Source organism: Penicillium daleae (assembly GCF_028827525.1).
Source record: "Penicillium daleae strain IBT 16125 chromosome Unknown utg000005l_segment0_segment0, whole genome shotgun sequence".
NCBI classification, from domain to species: domain Eukaryota; kingdom Fungi; phylum Ascomycota; class Eurotiomycetes; order Eurotiales; family Aspergillaceae; genus Penicillium; species Penicillium daleae.
In genome coordinates, this window is record NW_026623153.1 from 244044 (window position 1) to 264025 (window position 19982).

General features: G+C 49.4%; 9 protein-coding genes across 9 annotated transcripts; 5 read left to right on the forward strand and 4 right to left on the reverse strand.

Moving 5' to 3' along the window:
* Nucleotides 1–364: 364 nt before the first annotated feature.
* N7458_004377 (Zn(II)2Cys6 transcription factor) lies at nt 365–2090 on the forward strand (the record flags this gene model as incomplete). Its single annotated transcript, XM_056907759.1, has 2 exons — nt 365–1222; nt 1275–2090. 2 exons carry the CDS (start codon nt 365–367, stop codon nt 2088–2090), a joined length of 1674 nt encoding a protein of 557 aa, XP_056766377.1.
* A 176-nt stretch (nt 2091–2266) lies between these two features.
* Nucleotides 2267–2506, reverse strand: N7458_004378 (short-chain dehydrogenase; the record flags this gene model as incomplete). The annotated part of the gene is made up of 1 exon (XM_056907760.1): nt 2267–2506. One exon carries the CDS (start codon nt 2504–2506, stop codon nt 2267–2269), a length of 240 nt encoding a protein of 79 aa, XP_056766378.1.
* A 3291-nt stretch (nt 2507–5797) lies between these two features.
* On the forward strand, nt 5798–6250 carry N7458_004379 (uncharacterized protein; the record flags this gene model as incomplete). The annotated part of the gene is made up of 1 exon (XM_056907761.1): nt 5798–6250. The coding sequence occupies one exon, from the start codon at nt 5798–5800 to the stop codon at nt 6248–6250; it is 453 nt and encodes a 150-aa protein (XP_056766379.1).
* A 1232-nt stretch (nt 6251–7482) lies between these two features.
* Nucleotides 7483–9349, reverse strand: N7458_004380 (uncharacterized protein; the record flags this gene model as incomplete). Its single annotated transcript, XM_056907762.1, has 7 exons — nt 7483–7808; nt 7864–7941; nt 7994–8291; nt 8350–8571; nt 8624–8910; nt 8972–9047; nt 9098–9349. 7 exons carry the CDS (start codon nt 9347–9349, stop codon nt 7483–7485), a joined length of 1539 nt encoding a protein of 512 aa, XP_056766380.1.
* Nucleotides 9350–9903: 554 nt separating this feature from the next.
* N7458_004381 (uncharacterized protein) lies at nt 9904–10375 on the forward strand (the record flags this gene model as incomplete). The annotated part of the gene is made up of 2 exons (XM_056907763.1): nt 9904–10075; nt 10134–10375. The coding sequence occupies 2 exons, from the start codon at nt 9904–9906 to the stop codon at nt 10373–10375; spliced, it is 414 nt and encodes a 137-aa protein (XP_056766381.1).
* Nucleotides 10376–10690: 315 nt separating this feature from the next.
* Nucleotides 10691–12885, reverse strand: N7458_004382 (fungal specific transcription factor domain-containing protein; the record flags this gene model as incomplete). Its single annotated transcript, XM_056907764.1, has 3 exons — nt 10691–11176; nt 11232–11651; nt 11713–12885. The coding sequence occupies 3 exons, from the start codon at nt 12883–12885 to the stop codon at nt 10691–10693; spliced, it is 2079 nt and encodes a 692-aa protein (XP_056766382.1).
* An 846-nt stretch (nt 12886–13731) lies between these two features.
* On the forward strand, nt 13732–15196 carry N7458_004383 (uncharacterized protein; the record flags this gene model as incomplete). Its single annotated transcript, XM_056907765.1, has 2 exons — nt 13732–13781; nt 13855–15196. 2 exons carry the CDS (start codon nt 13732–13734, stop codon nt 15194–15196), a joined length of 1392 nt encoding a protein of 463 aa, XP_056766383.1.
* A 469-nt stretch (nt 15197–15665) lies between these two features.
* Nucleotides 15666–17445, forward strand: N7458_004384 (allantoate permease; the record flags this gene model as incomplete). The annotated part of the gene is made up of 4 exons (XM_056907766.1): nt 15666–15980; nt 16082–16340; nt 16413–17033; nt 17114–17445. 4 exons carry the CDS (start codon nt 15666–15668, stop codon nt 17443–17445), a joined length of 1527 nt encoding a protein of 508 aa, XP_056766384.1.
* Nucleotides 17446–18523: 1078 nt separating this feature from the next.
* Nucleotides 18524–19405, reverse strand: N7458_004385 (class I glutamine amidotransferase-like protein; the record flags this gene model as incomplete). The annotated part of the gene is made up of 2 exons (XM_056907767.1): nt 18524–18802; nt 19043–19405. 2 exons carry the CDS (start codon nt 19403–19405, stop codon nt 18524–18526), a joined length of 642 nt encoding a protein of 213 aa, XP_056766385.1.
* Nucleotides 19406–19982: the final 577 nt, after the last annotated feature.

The window sequence follows — 19982 nt, forward strand, 5'->3', positions numbered from 1 at the left end:
ATACTGTACCAGCTTGCTCTGATAGTATGTAATATGTGGGTACATCTGGGTTCCAGCATGATAACTCGAATACTTGGTTACACCGCCTAGGGACAACTCAACCTTCCCCTCTTCCTTATTCTTTTCTCAATCAATCAGTCGCATATTTCAGATGATTCTAGTAGCTCTCATTCGCCACTATGTTTACTAGTTCGTACGCTTTTAGCGGATTCTGATATAGTATATCATGTTTAGTGTTGTTTTGGTGTGGTCCGAACGGCTAGGAATTACGTTATCAAAGGGGAGGTGGTGGGAATTTGCCACGCGGCATTCCTGGCAATTCCAACTTTTCACAACCACGCCTAGAAATCTAACACTTGCAAAAATGGCCTCCAAATCCAATCGAAAAGAGCGCCGGCCCTTGTTACGTGTTCGCACTGGCTGCTTGGCTTGCAGAGCCCGGAAGAAGAAGTGCGACGAGGGGAAGCCTGTCTGCAAGGGATGTACCCGGAACGGTCTTCATTGCCAATGGCCAGGTGATATACTCGGAGAGCAGTCAAAGGATGATCGTTCGCCAAGAAAGTCTTCATCTCCGGCTCTTTCTGCGACAGACGGTTTTTCAAGTCTTAGTGAATCGCACCCGATCGAGGATCAAGCCACAACAGAGCGCGGTTATGGACGGGATCGCTCTTCCCCCCTGGCATTATGCTCCTACGACGATTTCTGCCCCCTCGATCCGGAGTATTTCAAGGAGGAAGGTTTTTCCGCTTTAGATTCGACTCGCGCCTTGATTGATTCTGGGGAGGGTGGGCTCGGTTTCGAAGAAGCAGCTTCAGTCGAGTCCCCCTTGTGGTTGGTCAGAACTTCGCTTACCAAATTGAATGAAATGATTCCTGCCCATCTGCAGTTCATACCTCAGCTGGACCATGATCGATTTGAGCTTTTCGGACACTACATTCAGACCACAGCAAATAGCATGTCCAATGGTTCAACCTCATCCAACCCTTTCTTGGTCCAGCTTCTGCCCCTTGCCGTTTCGAGTAACCTCGTCTTGGAATCGATTCTCGTACAAAGCTGCGCCCATCGTGCTGTACGCACTCCTGTTACAATAGGACCAGACGTGCTCATCCTTTACAACAAATCTTTACGATCTTTGAGGTCTGCAATTGACAACAATGCCGCACATGGAAAGGAAGATTTGCTGTCACTTATCGCTAGTATGTTAATTCTGTGCTTCACAGAGGTTAGTACTTAATGTTTCCTATGCTGCCAACACAAACACTAAAATATCACAGACCGCTCGTGGCGATGTGACTGGAAGTGTATTCTTCCATCTCCGGGCGGCCAGCTCCATTCTCCCAAATGCTCTCGTGAAGCTAAGCGATTCCTTGCCCGTAGAGCTGCGAAGCTTTTTGGTAGAGTATTACATATACACGGCCACGTTGAGTATGATCTCGATGGGTGTGGAATACATCCCGCAGGTTCTTCTTTCTCCTCAGCTATTGCAAGAAGGCCAGCAACTTGTCAAGAGTGGCTATATTGGAAACTTATGCGGATGCTGGCTTGGAATTCTGCTTTTCATCCCGAGAGTGTATGATTTGGGGCGTCACTGGTCGTCACAAGGGGCAGGTAAAACACAGGCCGACCTTGTCACAACATTTGCAATTCTCCATTCAGAGATTTCACGTTGGGAGCCTGAACCAAATGTATCTTCTGACGTAGCCTCCGTGGGGCGCATCTTCAAAAACGCCATGCTGCTATATCTACTTACTATCCTCAGGAGCCCTAATCGTGATGACCACAGTATCCATGCGACGGGGATACAGGAAGCAGTTCAGGATGCAATGTTCTACCTGGAGCAATTGTCACCCACAAAACAGGTCAATACGAGCTTATGTTGGCCTATCGCAGTAGTGGGTTCTTGTGCTATGTGTACACAGCAGCAGGCGTCCATCCGCAACCGATTGAAAATTATGGCTGAGTCGATTGGGCTGGGTAATATCACCAAGACTGGTGATATTCTCGAACATATGTGGCTACACGACGAAAGGGGCCCTTGGGGAATATCTAGGGCCATGGAAAGAGCTAAAATTTGGATTTCTTTCGCATGAGTCTCAACGTTGCCTAGTCGAGAGCCCGTGCTACGTTGTCTGCTATGCTTCCCATTAAATTTGGATTTGTCAATGGCCCAAGTTCTTAGGAGGCGCGATCGCAGGGCCATCAGGTGTAACATATGTCAAAAAATATAAGTATGGAACAGCTTCCGTGAACGAGAACCAAACTGGCTTCAGTCATCACGAAATCGGTCCCATTGACGAACCTGATCAGCACTGACAAAAACAACAATATTGGCAGTGTTGATGATGATCCTGGTCTTTTTCTTGTGCTTACACAGAATGCGGACTGCGAACTTGGAGCCGTACCGAACTCCTTTCATAATGATGTCCGTAGCAAAGTCCCAGATACTACTGTTGCACTCTTCAGAGTCTCCAGCCTTAAGGTGCTGGATACTGGCGTGCCTGGACATCACATCCACACCACCCAAGGTGCTCAGATTGAGTACTGCTGCTTTTATGTCAACCTCTCTGGAAAGGTCGACGGTTTCAGCCTCCAAGCGCCTATATAGTCCCGAGACACCTTCCGAGGCCTTCCATTAGGCCTTGTCGAGGGCAGCAGCCTTGACGTCGGTCATGAGAACCGAGCGCCGTGGCAACGGAAGAGAATGACGGATTGCAGGTGGATCACAATACATTGTAACTCGATTATTAACTCATTGAACCTGGACTTAGGTCTGCCAATGGAATTATTGTCACTTAGTCTTCCAGGCCTGACTGTGATTGCGTATCGGATGTTTTAGACAGGTCTAGGGATTATGGAGGCTGATCTTAAACGAAGAATTTTGAAAATCACATTCCCTTGTGCTAGCAAGGTATTTTATGTCCTGGAAATCGAACATGAAGTGCACATGAATTGTGAAGAAATAGCGCGGTAACTAGCCGCCAGGACAGGATGATTACAGATCGATCTATATTTCGCTATGTTTTGTATGGTGATTTGGATTTTCCGATATCTTGACTGTCCTAACCTGTAGAACCAGAGAGATTCAAGAGGTATATCAACCTCCGCCAGGGCAACTTCTATTTTGATTCAATCAATCAACTTATTCATCTGACGCTGGTTCCACTTTATCTTATTCTCCAACATGCATACTTTTCATACTATATCAGCTTGCTCTGACATGATTAAGCACCAAGAGACAGGAAGTTCTCAGCCATATCAGCTGTGGGAACGATGGGCCCCATATAGGATCGCGGTTGCTCAATAGACAGGCAGACTGATCTCGCCCCCAAATTATTTAATTGTTCTCTTACCAAATGTGGGTTTCCATCCACACTTGATTTACTGCCTTGATGCAGTGGCGAACCCAAAGAGCAGTATTCTGCACGGCCGAAGCTTCGACAAGTCACTAATTAGATTTACACATATAGCACCGGCGACATGTCATAGAACCTTGGTTTCATATCCCGCTAACAATGGCAAATCTAGACTGACATAGTCAAAATTGAATCCGCGATGAACCAGAGAGTGATGGTAACTCACAGTATGAAGGCAAATGTGGTAATTGAGATTAGGATTGATCTATCGACCTAAAGCTCGTAAAGAATTCATTTACAAAGTACCCCCGCAACCTCGGAAACGCCCCCGAGGTTCGGTAATACTACCGCAAGCCAACTCATGAAGGTAATGACACCGAGACGCACCGATGCGGGTCTACGTCAAATTATCGGAACATCAATATATACAGCCTGAGACGAGTTTCTGAGAGGTCGATCAAGGGAGTCGATTAACCGCGGCGGGTCGGAGACCGCTCCGACTTCAAACGTCCAGGGCAAGAAATGGGGAGCAGCAACGTACCATAATGAGTGATTATAGCTAGTGATTAAAACGGGGTTTCAGACTTCCACGCCAGCTAAGTTCTGGGAAGATAAGTTAAAAAGAAAAAGGATATTTCCAGAAGGAAAGGCGAGCAAAGTATAGAACAATAGATGGGGGATCGCGAGGGAAAGAGGGCAGATAAATATTTGCATTTAGTAACACCGCCTGAGCCTTTTGTCGGGCCGCAAAAGGACGAGAGCGAAATGAAGGCGGAAATTGGGGAAGATGCGGCAGATCGGTACAGTTACCAACGTGGGTATCGCCTTTTCGACCTGCTGCGGTGATACGTTTGTGGCGGCGCTTTGTCCGACAATGTCCTCCTTGGACGCGGCCATTTATCCGACTATGTACGACAATCAATCCCCGAGGGTTCCCGCGTCATGGAAGGATAAATTCAGAAGCAATCCTATACAACTTTTTGCCAGTCATTGTATCACTTGGCTTTGAAGATCTCGCGGCTACTCGTATTCACTTTTAACTGGCTATCCTTGATTACCACTGTGATCCTTTCCCACTCCCTAGCTAGATCAAGAGAGCAATCGACTTCCTTCTCTACTACTTGGGCAAGCTGCTTCAGCAAGAATAGCGCGTTCATCAAAAAGGGGATTTTAAGCCAATTAAAAGCAACTTTAAGCATTTTGGAGAACGGCCAAGCATAGGATCTGCAATGCGACAGGTGAGGGCTACGGATATGCCCAAGACCGTAGGAGAGACAAGCTTTTAAAGTAAATCAGATATCATTGCATTCTGGCCAGATATACATGCCAAAAGGCGGTTCATATGGCTTGCCTATAACCTGCATTTTATTCAAATCTAAGCAGACCCAATATAAGACTCTAGACCACGGGGGCTTCTCTGGGTTCGGAATGCCCTCCAAGGTGTTCCCTAAGGATCTGGATCACATACAGCTCTCACGAAGACCCAGACATGAATTAATTCTGTTTCCTTGTTTACTTCATCGGACAAAGCTCAAGTAACGGAGACAAGAAGGTATGGCGACGGAGTCAGATTGCTTGAAAGGAAATAGTTGGAGCGAGGGGAAGCAGACAACGGTCCCACACAACATGCAATATCCCCCAACATTCACGGGTTACTGCATGAGATAAAGGTCAAAAGCTAATTTTTAGCCCAACTGAAAGGTAAGATTATATTCTGGCAATAACCTTCGTCGTCAGACTACCCCATGTTGACGGTAGAATATATAAATATGCTGGGACGTACCATGTAGGATATTCTGCCTTCCGGTAGCATTTATGATATTCATTATCGATGGTCTCAAACGATTTGATTCGTGGTTCTCAAGGAAAGGGGGGATTGATATAGTACTATACTTTGTTTATTGGCAGTTTCCAGTTTGCAAATAGGCGGAAGGGATTTGGATAACTGCAGTAAGAACCTGCCAGGTGAATAGATGTAGAGTGCACGTACTGGGCTAGTTAGAGTGTCAGTGCATATATTAGAGGAAACGGTACCTCCTATACCCTGACATGAGTCCTCCTCTCCCGCCAAGGTCGTTATGGCAGTTGTTTCCCCATGTTATGACCAGCGCAGTCAACAGGGGAGGCACCTGGCTGTGAGTTTTGTCAGCCGCGCAATTTCCCGCTCTTCGGACCTAAGAGCGGCCTCAATTCCCCCAAACTTACTTCAATTTTCTTCAACCTTGGTTCAATTGACCGGCCTAACGACCACGGCTGCTTTTGAAGAAACTTCTGAAGCTGGCTCTGGTGCAGCTTGCATCCCCTGCCCGTCTTAATTGCCTGGACTGACCCGGAGTTAGACGCGGACAAGGCTGCCAACCTCTCCCACTTATGGAGCAAGGTCTTTGAGGCCGCATAGGCCGAATTACGCTGGACCGTCCTCCCAGAGTGATTCAACTCACCATATGGCATGCGATATTTCCCCGGATATCCCGAAACCCTCCATCCCTCCCCTCCAGCGAAGGACCAATCGCCCTCCTTTCATACCCGTAGCCGCGATCTCTGCCGAGGCAAATATATACCTGATCGGGGGAAGTATCCCAGAGCTAGAGCCGACTACTAAGGAATATTACAATATCTCGCTGGTGTTCCCACCCGACGGGGTCTTGATTGGCACCCATCTCAAAACACCCCTCTTCAGCATTGATATCCCAGGAAAACTCAAGTTCAAGGAAAGCAACGTGCTCTCATCAGATAATGAATTGACCGTGATTGATCGCCCAGAGTACAGGAAGATTGGCTTGGCCATTTGTTATGACATTCATTTCCCGGAATCAGCCAAGATCTCGGCCCGCAAATTCGCGTTCCTCTTGGTCTACCGGGGTGCTTTCAACATAACCACCGGACCACGTCATTGATCGCTTCTGGGTCGCGGTCGCCCGGTCGACAATCTGATATATATAGCTCTGTGCAGCCCTTCATGCGATCTGGAGGTCACGTAGCAAGCGTACGGCCACAGCCTGATCATTGACCCCATCGCGAGTATTCTGACGGGGGCAGAGGAGAAGGAGACTATTATTTACCCTTATTTGGATAATGAAGTGTCGAGACATGGAGCGGTAACTAGCACTCAGACAGGGGTTATCCTAATGACCCACTTTCCTTTGCGTTTCGTATAGAAATCTGGTATCTCTGGCATTACGGCTGTCGATGGACAACAGGTCGCGTGGCTGAAACACCAAGACACCAACTACGAGCGCCATAAGCGACGGTATATTCATTTTGGTATCAGTGGAATGAGAATCGTCGACTGATACAATCCTTCGTTTTTCCTTTAACCATCCTCGAAACTGGAGGCAGGGGAGCAGCCAATGGGAACTCGGACGATATTTGTGGCCTCTCAGGCGTGGCCATAACTCTTGTGTCGGAACACAGATGAGCGGGCCATGTAGGCTGCACCAATAGAAATCACAATAGGTCTGAATTGCTAACCATGCCCCTATCTGACAATTTGTATGGCCTCAAATACATACTAATCTTGGCGGATGTACAGTATCTCCTTTCTCCGTGTATCCACAAATCCTGCTGCTGCGACAACTTGACTGGGGTAGCAGTTCCCCCAAGAAATAAGGGGCAGTAACCTGCATGCTCTTGACCAAGGCGAATAGGCAGCCAGCCGATAAAAGTAGTACAAAGAAGGTCTCTAATTTCACTTGGCGTACCAAGTTTTAGGTCACGGTTATTTATCATTAGGCTGCTGCATCACGGCTCCCTGGGGCCTGGGTACTTTAGCGGGAGCTGGGGAGTCTAAACGCATTCGCCCAGGCACCACATGGCAAGCACTGCTACAGGTGCTCATCGAGGACAACCATGACCAGATCCTGGTATGTACAAGAGCCAAGGATTAGACCCTTGATCCTATACACCGATAGTCCCATCATGAAAATCCTGTAGTGATGTGAGGCTGATGCGGATCAGGAACCAAGCCGCATCGTCGGAAGCAATACCCGAAATATCTATAGGAAGCATGAAATTGACTTCCAATGAACTTGATCTCCTCGCTGTATATATATATATATATATAGCCTTATTTGTAACTTCCGAGATAATAACAATTCAGCTTCCTCTTGGTTTACAACAAATCCCAATATTAATAAATATATCGAAAGCCCTTTTTCTCATAATCAGTCAAGTCTCCCATCTGCTCGGCGACCTGAACAGAGACAACGGTGCCCTCGGCATTGTCTCGCTTCTTATTCTCGATCATGCATCCAGCAGCATAGGCAAGGAGGGCGCAGATAGCCGTCACCTCGAAGCCCAGAATTGCGTTGTACCCAGTCGCGTAGTGGGGAGCTTCAGCGGCGATAAAGACTTGGGGACCGACAATGTTGGCGATACAGTAGGCCAGGAAGATAGTGGCGTTGACTGTGAGCCTTTTGGTGTGGCCCGAAACATTACCCATAGGGAGCGTGAGGGCTGGAGATTCTGTTAACTCGAGGGATTCAGCACATGAGAGTCTGTGTAAACATACCAGTTGCATAGGGACCCCAGAAAAAGTAAAAGAAGTAGTAAGCCATGAGTCGGCCAACCTTGTTCTCGATGGGCAGTTCTGGGAGTTTGTTAGCATACCGTGGGTGGCCGCCACGGACCAGGCGACTTACCTCTGATTAGAATAGAGCACACTAGAGGAACCAAGCAACAGGCTGCCGCAGTGTAGCATCTCTTGTTGTGGAGCCATCGTTGCGGAATGGCAACCATAAAACCAGCCAAACTCTGCATCATTCCGGTGGGCATTCCAAGAAGAGTTGTCTCAAGTTTCCCGTAACCCAGGCCCGACACGATCTGAGCGGCAAACGTAACCAGACTACCAGTAGGGACGTTCATGGAAAGGAAGAAAATAAAGAGTAGGTAAGTTTTGTAGTCGGTGAAGGCCTCGCGGACTTGATACCATTTGAACTCCTGTTGACGACTCGTTAGCATACAAATAATTCTCAATCTTGCTTCCGGGATAGCTTACCTTGTTCTCGATTCCGGTCATATTCTCGCGGACGCGGTCAAGGGCAATGTATTTATCACGGCCTTTCATGAAGTTGTCCCTCAAGGGTGAGTCGGGAAGCCAGATGGTAAGGGCAACTCCCCAAATAAGAGTGAACCCTCCAATGACCAAGAAGAGCAGACGCCAAGAGGCGATGCTGGTCTTGGTGGTGCCGATACCGTATGAGATGACACCGGTGACCACCTAAGACTTGTTAGCGAGGTTTACCTAGCAAGTAGAGCGAGAGGCCACTTACACTAGAAAATGCGGTAAAAGTGATGGCCATGCGAACAGGCTGCTCAGACTTCTTATACCACATGGTATTTAGCATGGTGACCGCGGGAAAGAGAGGCGCTTCGAGGACACCCATGATAACGCGGATGACCATCAAACCAGCAGCATTTTTGGTAGCACCGAGACACATGACCATAGCTCCCCATCCGATGACCGCGACACCGACCGCCTTGCCAACAGGCATCTTCTGGAGTACCAGATTTGCAGGATATTCGGCGATGAGCCAACCAAAGTAGAAGATCGAAGCAACTGTTTACGACGATAGAGTTAGCTCTAGTTTTGACACAGTTCCCCAGTGAGAGTTATATACCCCAGCTATACTGCTGTCCCACGAGATGGGTATCCTTAGTCATGCCGTACAATGCGGCGTTAGAGATGATGATTTTCTGCCAATTCATCAGTGAAAGACGCGGTGTGCCACGGTTTCAAGGCTCACATCGACAGCAGCAATGGTAATTGTGCCAATAATCAAGGGCATCAACCGGACATCAATCCTACGTAGGACTTTTTTCGCATCCTGAGGCTCATAGTTGCCCCAGTGGTGCTCATGTTCCGTGAGAAACGCCGCGGCAGGCTCGTGGGGTAGCTCCGAGGACAACTTCATCGCTTTGATGGAACCAGCGCCAAGGTTCCGCTTCTCCAAGTCTTTGACCTTGAGGTCGTCCTCGATGGCGTCCAATTGGGACATAGTGGCTGGTGATCGGGGAAAGCAATGAGGTGTGAGACCTAAATCTTGAGAAGGAGAGACAACACGACCAAGATAGACTTGATGCCTTGCGAGTAATAAGTTATCTCTAGATCTGTATTAGCGTCAGCTGCAGATCTTAAAATCATTTTCCCCGCCATGCGTATCACGGGCTCCAGCGTTGGAGTTTACTTGTCCCCCCAAATGAGTAACCGCGTCCTGGACCCCATTGCAGAAATGCCCGCACGGCGGAGTCCAGCCCGCGCGGGTAGCCTGTCCGCTACGCTATATCACCAACACATCGGGGCGGCGACACGAGTCTAGACCTTGGAGTCAACCATCGTGCGGGACGGACTTTATGCGCCTCGAGCGGTATGTGGCGGCGATTGATGTCCGATGAAGAATGTTTATATATCCCGCCTGAAAGTAGCGATTAGACACGGTCCGATACAAGCTATACCACAGCCATTACCCTTATTATATCTGATATTTCAGTTTGCCTAAATTTGCGACTGGGCTGTGTTTATAAGCGTCCCATTTATACGAAATACGCTAAAATGGCTATCCTGAACTATACAGTTGACCCTGCCGTCCCAGCCGAGATCAAGAAAGGCATTGACGAACTCTACGATCTCGCCGACAAAAGGGACAAGTGCGCCGAGTGGGCGAGTTACTTTAGCAAGGACGCCAAACTGGTCAAGGGAGACCTTCAGCCCGCCGGCATACCTTGTGAGCAATCCCATAATTACAACCGTGACATTATCGCTGACCATCATCACTTGTTAAGCTCTGGTAGAGTACATGGAGGGCAGCTGGAAGAACACCGAGTCCCGTATCCACGACGTAAAGAAGGTCTCCGTCCTGAACAAGTCTCCTCTTACCCTCAAGATTGAAGGTGTCACCACCTACCAGCGCACCGGCAACAAGGAGCAGAAGGGCACATGGACTGCCGAACAAAGCTATACCCAAGAGAATGGTTTGTCTAAGATTGACGTATACAAAATTGTATTTGTAAGTCGAACCCAATAGACGACGTCGCAAGCGCCACTGATCGGAAGGAACAGAACATGCTGTACTGAATAGACATATTGGTGGTGTAGTTAAACCTAGATCAGATTTGTATGGAAATATGTGTGCATTCCGATTGAATAGACATATTGGGGCATAGTTGGTTTCTGCAAAGTCCGCGCGTCTAATCAGAAAGCTTTCAGTATCTCAATTAATCATCATTAAAGATTGGCCTGAGCTCTTGATATTCCAGATGATCGATCGATCGTGCATGGCTCTTAGACTTACCATCCTATTTGATTCTCCACATGGAGCCCATTCAACATCTAATGATCATCATGTAGGGACACAAAAGCTGAAGAAGTCAAGGCTACCCAGAGGGAGGTTGGGTGCAAACTCCATGGCCTCACTATTGAAGTTCTCAGCCGAGGCCCTGTCTGTCATGGTCTGGATGAGAGCCACCACCGCTTGGTGGATATGTTGGAGCTTGAGCTCTGTGATCATAGCCTCCATGGTATGAGCCCACTCCCTATTAGGTCCTGAAGTGGGGCATTGTGTTAACGCTGAAGGGCTTTCGAGCGCTGCTGAGTCTGCGACTGTCTCGACACATGAACCCTCGAATATCTTCTCCATCAAGAGCTGGAATGTGCGTAAATACACCAGTGATTTAGGCCATCTCGTCGAGAAATCCATCAGAGTCTGACGACAGCTTTCGATGCCGGCGAGGGTGGTCTCAAACGAGAATACTGGAGTTTGTAGCGTGTGAGGCGTGGTAAAGTAGCAATACACCAGCATTATCCCCAGGCGGAACTGATACGCAAGCTAGAAACATTCTTAGCTTCGTCAAAGAGTCCCCATCAAGATATCTCACACTTACTGCAGTCCAGGTCCAGTACATAAGTGGGTTTGTCTGTTGCGTCGTCCGAAAGGTGCGACATGCTTCACTACAACATTCGATCAACTGACTAACGTCTTCGACGCACATCACGGAGAGATTCTCCTGCATGAGAATTGACAAGCCGTAATCGTAGAGCTTAAATAATGATTGCGGCTCGTGATACACGACGTTGTCGGGTGGAGTCGAGCTTGTAAAGGCCTGGACACTAGCCTTCCAACCTTGCAGTTCGTGCTTGAGGCGAAGACGGCAACTGCTGCGGAAAGGGTCTGACAAATCTAGCCGCTGCAGCTTCTTGTCAGTGTGTCGAATCTTGGATTGGATGTATCGAAGCTGGAAGAGGCGCTCGTGGAAATCCGAGCCGTTTAGCTCGGGCTTCATGGTGGAGGTGTATTGGAAGATCTGTGGATGATCAGCATGAGTTCAGCAAGGGAAGGGGACGATGATGGCGCAAAGGGCCCACCTTGTTGTCGAGTGTCTCAAACAAGAAACTCTGCGGGTAAGACCATGCTGAAGACACCACTTCATTTACAATTTGGCAGCTCATAACACACTGCCTCCGGATTAAGCGGTTTGCCGAGGTACCTTCACCGGCCGCATCCTCGGCCATGATCTGGTCAATCAAACTCTCACAATTCAGTAGCACCAGCATGATTATGCTCGGCACAACATTGTGAGATGAATCATGCCAGGAGTAGATCAGCATCAGCAGTGATGCCTGTGTCCGCATCAAGGGGGACCGGTGCTGGGGTATTGAGCCGAGATATCTCTGGATGGCAGCCTCGTAAAATCGTGAGGCGTGAATCAGATGAGGACAGTCTTGCCGGTACGAGCTGCTGAGCACCGCACCAATGGCCAGAACAAGCTGGAGGATGAAAATTTGTGCCTCTTCGAGCCTGTTAGACCCCGTTGTCCAGGCCCTATAGGACATTCGCCAGGTTTTTTCGTCCAGGAACGACCACTGAGGCTGTGCGTGGCGGAAGTAGGTGTAAGCGTAGTGGTCCATCCAGTCGTCGCCAATAGAACTCAACTCGTGGGTTATTTGGGTGTCACTAATACTCGGGAGTAGTGGCCGGGAGCTCTGACGACGATGCTGCGAGGTCATTGTGCGTAGTTCGCACACTGGCTGGGTTGGTGAATACGTGATACTCGTGGATGCGTCAAGGTCAGCACCTACAGGCGGCGACCTGGTTGGGAGGTAGTTGGCTTGAGATAGAGCAGCGTTGCCCATCTCGTAATCCTCTCGGTGGAGATGAGTAGCCTCTCCATTATTAGCAGACGAGCGGGTGTCGTCTTCGCAGCTATTCTCAAAAGGCGACAGGTAACTACTCTCTTCGTGCTGAATTTGAGTATCATCAACGTCAACGCCAGGATCCCGGCTCCTTTGCTGCATGGCCGTGATCTGCGACTCTAGCTGTTGCAGATAGGCTGTTGGTACGGTGGTCATGGGCCCGTGGGTCTTAACGCCGACTTGGACGCATTCGGAGCCCGTCTTGCTGCACTCGCCGCACACAGGCACGGCGCGGTCACAGCGCTTCTTGCGCCGGCGGCAGCGCACGCAGGCAATCTGGCGCGGTGGGCGTGCGTCGGACTGGCTTGCCGATGTGGCTGCTGCCGGGGGGTCAGCTGGGTCCATTGCGAAGGACTAGCACAGCGAGGGACAAAGGGCAGTAGTCTTCTTTATCCGACAAAGCCGACACAGAGTTGCAGCGAGATAACTTCAAGATTGTACTCATGTGCTGACGTCGCGGTCAGCACTGTCACCGCGGTGCATTACAGCGAGCGACGTAGATAGTGTAGCGGGAGAAATAAGCTTTGGGGCAAAGGCTGGGGGGGGGGGGGGACGGAGGGGAACCGTCGAGAGCGTTTCATAGATAAACGGTACCCGCCACATCTCCTCCCCGCATACTCGAGGGGATTCGGGGATTCGCCACTAACGATTGGCCCGGCCCACACAGCGCTAGAGAGATGAAGCCGATGCAGGGCTGCTCTGTAATCGCCTAATCACTCCTAGCGCACGGATGATCTCGTGGTCCTAAGAGCAGCAAGGGGGAATTCGCTTCCCCAGCTCAGTAGTGTTCTCAGCATGTTCTCAAGTCTTGCAGTACGCCATGCCATTGTCATGAGAAAAACAACATCAATATGGCTGTTCTCAATATATTGATAAGAGCTGGGCGCATATTTCTACGGCAATCTTTCCGCAGCCCTCTTATCTCGTCTATCGTCATATTTCATCGTTCCATTTTGCCTCCTAATCTCTACCCATCGGGCGACGGAAGAAAATTGTCGGACTCTTGTCCGACATCTGCGGTCGGACTTAGCCCCCGCCGCTATGTACATGCAGTATGAAGAAAACCCGACAAATTGCGGGAGATGCATGCACGGGCTCTATGGGGCATATATACATTACTTAAATCGTGCTTGATTGCTCCATTGATAACCCTAGGCCATTGTCAAATCCAGGACGTCAATCATTACCACCATGGGATCTCTAGAAAAAATATATGATAAACACATTAACCTCCAACTTGGGTATGTTTAATGCACTCATGAGAGTCATCTGGAAGCCTTGAAAAGATCAAGTGAAACTATAATGACCCCATAGATGGCCCACACCATTGCTCTTCCCGTCAAAACTTCTGACAGAGGCAACTCAAGAGACTCTGCTAAACAACAAAGTCGCAGCCCAAACTCTGGTCTACGGTCCTGACCCAGGGCATGAGCTGGTACGCACAGGCACTGCGGAATGGTTGACCAGATTCTACCACCCAGAGGTGGGCGATGTACAGGCAGATCGGATCTTTATTACTCCTGGCGCCTCTAGCGCTCTGTCTATGCTGTTGACCAGATTCACCGACCCCAGCTTCACCCAGTACATCTGGATGATTGAGCCAACGTATTTTCTCGCCTGTCCAAGTTTCCAGGAAGCTGGGTTTCACGGACGCCTGCGGGGTGTTCCGGAGGATACAGGGGGCCTTGATATTGAGTTTCTTCGATCCGGCCTGGTTGAGGCTGAAGCCGAGCGGTGTCGGAAGAAGACCACGGATGGCCTAGCCTTTGCGCGTAGCTCCAAGGTCTACAGGCACATCATTTACATGGTTCCAACTTTTAGCAACCCTAGTGCCAAGGTCATGTCACTGCGACGCCGCAAAGAAGTCGTGCAGCTTGCTCGAGAGTTTGACGCTCTTATCATATCCGACGATGTCTACGACTGGCTCCGGTGGCCTCACCCGAACAGCCCAGACGGCGCGGAGATGCCTAAGCCTCTACCTCGGCTGGTGGACGTGGATTGTGCTATGCCTGGAAGCAGCATCTGGGGTAACGCCGTAAGCAATGGATCTTTCTCCAAAATTGTGGCGCCCGGGGTGAGGGTGGGCTGGATTGAAGGCTCCCCGTTTATTGCGAAGGAGCTGTGCAAGATTGGTCCTGTGCATTCTGGAGGCTGTCAGAGTCAGCTTTCATCTATGCTGATCGGGCAAATGCTGGTTTCGGGCAAGTTGGAAGAGCACATCCAATCGACGCTCATTCCTGTGTATCAGCGCCGCCACCGGGCAATGCTCAAGTCTATCCAAATGCACCTATTGCCCCTTGGATTCAAGATCCCCTCCATCAAAACTGTCGAGGGCAACGGCGATGAGGCAGGATTGGCAGGTGGTTTCTTCTTGTATTTAGAGTTCCCCACCGGTTCACCCCCAGCCGAGACCGTAGCAAAGGTTGCCTTGGAGGAGTTCAACCTACGGATAGCGCACGGAGGCATGATGTGTGTAGCTGGGGACGCAGGAAGCGTGCAGCGGGGGAAAAAGGGCTTCGGTCAGGGCGCGAGGCTGTGTTGGGCCTGGCATGAAGAGGCCGACATTGACGAGGGTATTCAAAGATTAGCTTTAGCATTCCGTAGCCTCCCGCAGTGTACAGGCGCGATCAAGCAGCTGCAAACTGATGAGACCTAAGAACTTGATTGTTCGGCAGCGGTAATGGAATAGTGACTGATGAGTCAATTTGAGGGCCCGTGATAACGAGGCGGCTAATGCTCTTTGGTGCGACGTAACCGGTGTCAGACCCTGTTCATCATGTGTTGCTTGATTGTCACACCACCTTGGCCAAAGTTGAATCCCTAAGTAAACTAATTCGTCCTGACCTGTGACGCGTAGGGCGGGATTTGCTCCGCTAGCTAACAGCGGACATTTGAGCGTCAGGCTTAGCTTTCTGACTAACCAGACTTAAGGTTTCCCCGCAATCCTCGTACTCCTCAGTCATCCAGAAGTGCGGACTCTAGCGCCGACAGTGTCTCTCGAGCGCACATGATTGCCTGTACGCTCTATTTAGAATTACCTGTCGACCAGTTCCACCTCCAAAACTATATAATCATTCGGGGTGGACTGGGAGGTCGAGAAGAAAACACACAAAGTTGCTTCCGTCATGACCGAGAAAACTACCAGACGCAGCAACGTCACAGTGGCCAGCGGCGATGTCCAGGACGTCAAACAGATCCCCAGAGATCGCGACATTGCCGCCGAGCTGACTGAGCAGTTCTCTAACGAGCCCGGATTTGACCGTGAAGAAGAACAAAAACTGCGATGGAAAATCGACATGCGCCTGATTCCCATCCTGTTTATGAACATTACGCTTCCAGCAATGGACAAGGTCACACCGTCTACTGGCGCGCTGTACGGTCTTCGTGAGGACCTCAATTTGAAAGGCGATCAGTACGCTTGGATAGGGTCTGCATTTTATGTAAGTTTCCAAATGGAACCGAGACGCGAACAGGCAAGCAAGAAAAACCCAGGTCGGGTAGAATCAGGCCATTGGGTGTGACGTGCTGACTCTGGTTCCAGTTCGGCTACCTTTTTTGGTGCTTCCCCTCATCCCAGATTCTCCAGCGTCTTCCGGTCGCAAAATCCATATCTGGTACGATGGTTGCCTGGGGCTTGGTCCTCATTGGTGCTGGCTTCAGCAAGAGTTTTGTTCCCATGGTTATCACGCGAATCCTGCTGGGCGCCCTCGAGGCCCCCGTTGCGCCGGGCAACTTCCTTATTATGACCATGTGGTATACGCGCAAGGAGCAGCCTGTTCGGACAGGCCTATTCTATACCGGTGAGTTGGACTACAAGCAATGAATGAAGAGAATGGTGAATTGAACGAGTGGCTCATGCGATTCTTGGACAGGCCTTGCTACTCTCATTACCGGATCTCTTGGCTGGGCTGTTGGTTTTATCCACTCAGACTTGGCCTGGCGCAGCTTCTTCTGGATCACTGGCGTGATTACGCTCATCTATGCCGTTATTGTCGGCATCTTTCTCCCCGACAACCCCGTCAAGGCCAAGTTCATCTCACAGCGAGAAAAGTACGTCGCAGTCGAACGCATGCGCGCCGACCAGCTGGGAATCGAGAACAAAACATTCATTAGATCCCAGATCTGGGAGCTGGTTAAGGACCCCAAGACCTGGCTTATGTTCTTCTTTCACGTCTGGGTCTCTATTCCTAACGGTGGCCTCACCAACTTTGCCCCCTTGATTATCAACGGCCTCGGATATTCGCCCCAGAGATCTACCCTTCTCATGATGCCAACTGGAGCCATTCAAACCTTGAGTAGCTATCTCTGCAACTTCGGGGTGTACTTTTGTATCAGACGCTTCCCCAATTTGCAGCTGCGCGGTGCTTTCGTCATCGGAGGCCTTGTGGTTGGCATGATTGCTACCGTTCTCCTCTATACCTTACCCACCGATGCCTATGCCCGGAGACTATTGGCTCTCTACTGGTCCTACTTTTACTTGGGTCCATATATTGGTGAGTGCACTCCGTATCCATCAAAGTTCTGGAAACTTTCACGAGGTCTCTGCCTGAAAGAGCCGAACTAACTACCATAGTCTCGCTAGGAATGAACAGCGCCAACACGGCCGGACACACCAAAAAAGTCACCATGAATGCCGTTGTCTTTGCCGGATACTGCATCAGCAATATCATCGCCCCACAGTTCTTCAAGGCTTCTCAGGCTCCTCTATATCCTCTAGGCATAGGCGTCATGCTAACCTCCTACGTTTTAAGCATCAGCACCATATCTCTGTACATGCTGTATTGCTGGAAAGAGAACCGCAGACGTAATAGGGCCGATAGTGGTGTTGATCAGCGAGTTCATACGGATACGGACTTTAACGACATGACGGATCAGGAAAATGTTCACTTCCGGTATGTGTGGTAGGTGTTGGCTGGTTGGTCTATGCCAGTGACATGAGATTCATTATATGTATCAAAAGACATCAATTAGAGAACAGTAGCTTTTACATACAGTTACTTACGGATAACAAGATACAGTTGTCGGTACTGCAATGTTTAAGTTGAAGTGAGCGTGTTGTGTGGATCACCAATACAGTTGATCCAAGTAAATTACAACTCGGTTCAGACGGGCCATATTTCGTTACTTCTGTTCCACGAACAAAACCTTATCGCACGCGCTTTGGCTCCAGCCACTGTTCACATCTCCCTATCTTGATCTGCCTGGTTCGTTCGGAACGGGATTTACTTGTCAAGGCCAGGTCTTGCTCGTTGTGGTAGTGGTATTATTTGCGGCGCCCGCTCGCAGGTAGTAGGTACGAGTGGCGTATCTTGGCTGCCCAGGGTCGTGATATTTGGTGGATCAAGCGGAAGTCTAGATGATCCAGGGCCCTAGGCTCAGGATCCGCACAATCAGCGCGGAAAACGTCATGGTTGGGCGAGACAGTCACGCGGTAGCTGTAGGTAGCTTCAGACCTCCAACGTCTTGGGCTAACTGGCTCCCTAAAAGCAGTTCTAGACTCGGAGCTTCGATAAGCCACAATAAAACAGCGCACAATAATGGTCGCTCGTGTCCTGCACTGCGCGGCCATTGATTTCTAGATGAGCTGGGGAATGAGCTGGTGACTTAAGGTACGGTGATGTACAGCGGGTATTCAGTTTCACTATCCGGTTGCTGGAAGACAGGGAAAGCGCTCACGGAACGAGGTTTTTAACGGCCTGGAAGGAGCTGTTTCGGACCCTCTTTGTATCTTAACATCTAAACCGTGGTTAGATCTTCCATCTTCGGCTCAATGGTAAAATTACTCAGCAACAACCGGGCCGTTCCAAAATTTTCAATGGCATCGTCTCTGATTGAGGGCGAAGTCACATCACACCTCACGCGTTCGTTCTTACATCGTGTACAAATCCCGTCACACGGTGGCGTCATAAAACTCACCACGTTCATTTAGTACATCCGAGTTGTCCGATACCTGAGATGAGATAAGCTCCTGGGAATGCGGTAACTAGCTCTGCGCCCACTTCATAATTTTCTCCCATACCAGCCCGCCATCATGAGAAGTTTCAATGCCCTTAACCGAACTGACTGTGTTCTCAACACTCACGCGGTAGGTTCCGTCATCAGTATCAATGAGCTCTTGAGCGATCTGTTGAGTCATCTCGGGATGACCCTGAAAAGTCAATATCTTCTTCGACTCGGAGATAAGAATTTCATTGTTTTCAGCGAGTGCCGTGAAGCCCGGCGCTAGGGACGTGATATAGCGTTTATGGAATTTAAGCAGCCCCTATACAGCAATGTCAGCGCTTTTCAGAATCGGAGAAGCAGACTCAGCATCTTCCTATCGGTACACCTCGAAGTGAGATGCTGGAGATTGCTGAAGTATTGGGGTAGGGAACATACAAGAGATTTGCGGCCAAAAATCTCCTGACCAGCGGGAGTAAGTTCGATAGTCTCGACGCCAACCTACACGTTGTTCATTAGTAACAATATCCAGTTTGCGGCCCAGAAAATCCCCGCTACTCACTCGCGATCCCTCTACTAGAGGAGACAAGGTGGCACCATGGGCAAACTGAACTACCTGGTGGCCCCAGCAGATACCCAGCACCTTGGTGTTATTCCGGTTAGCAGCAAGGTCTCGAATCTGGTTCAATACCTGCTGCACCCATGCTGGAAATTCGTCAAACGAAGTGCTCAGGAGGTTGAAGGTGCCTCCCGTAAGGATAATCAGATCATACTGGTCCACGCTAGGAAGTGCCTCTCCGCCGCAAGCTTCGCAAATATCGACTTGAGCCGAAGGAACCTGTGTGATGTGAAGCATGAAAGAGTCGACTATAAGCTGTCCCCAGGCATAGCCCGTGGTGTAGTCTTTCAGTAATAGAACCTTCATGATGACTATAGTCGAGTCCTAGACTAGTACTCGGTTCGTAAGAAATGCAAAACTAAGAGGCAGCTAGGTTGCTTTTCACGTACTTAATACATTAACGTAGCGAGCTAATAACGAGTCAGTTTCTACTTACTAACCGCCTCTACAGTTCGCTTTTAAGTAGACTAGATTAATTTTATAGTTTTTAAGCGTCGGATACGCTAGAGAGTAGTATCGCTCTCAGTTAGTTAGTAGACTAGTATACTATAAGGATCAGGGACTAGATAGGTATATATTGGTTAAAGCTTAAAGATTAAAAAGAGGTACCTATATATATATAGTATAACACTAGATTATACACTATAGTAATTTATAGCTTAATATTTGCCTGCTAGCACTTGTATATAGGCTAACGGGCACTAGCCCTTACCCTGGACGTTAGAAGTCGGAGCGGTCTCCGACCCGCCGCGGTTAATCGACTCCCTTGATCGACCTCGCAGACACTCGTCGAAAGCTGCACATTGAAGAGCAGGGTAATGCTCAAGGCAGTCCGTGAGGATAAGTCGAGACACGAGGGATAGAAGGTAGCTTCCAGTCTACA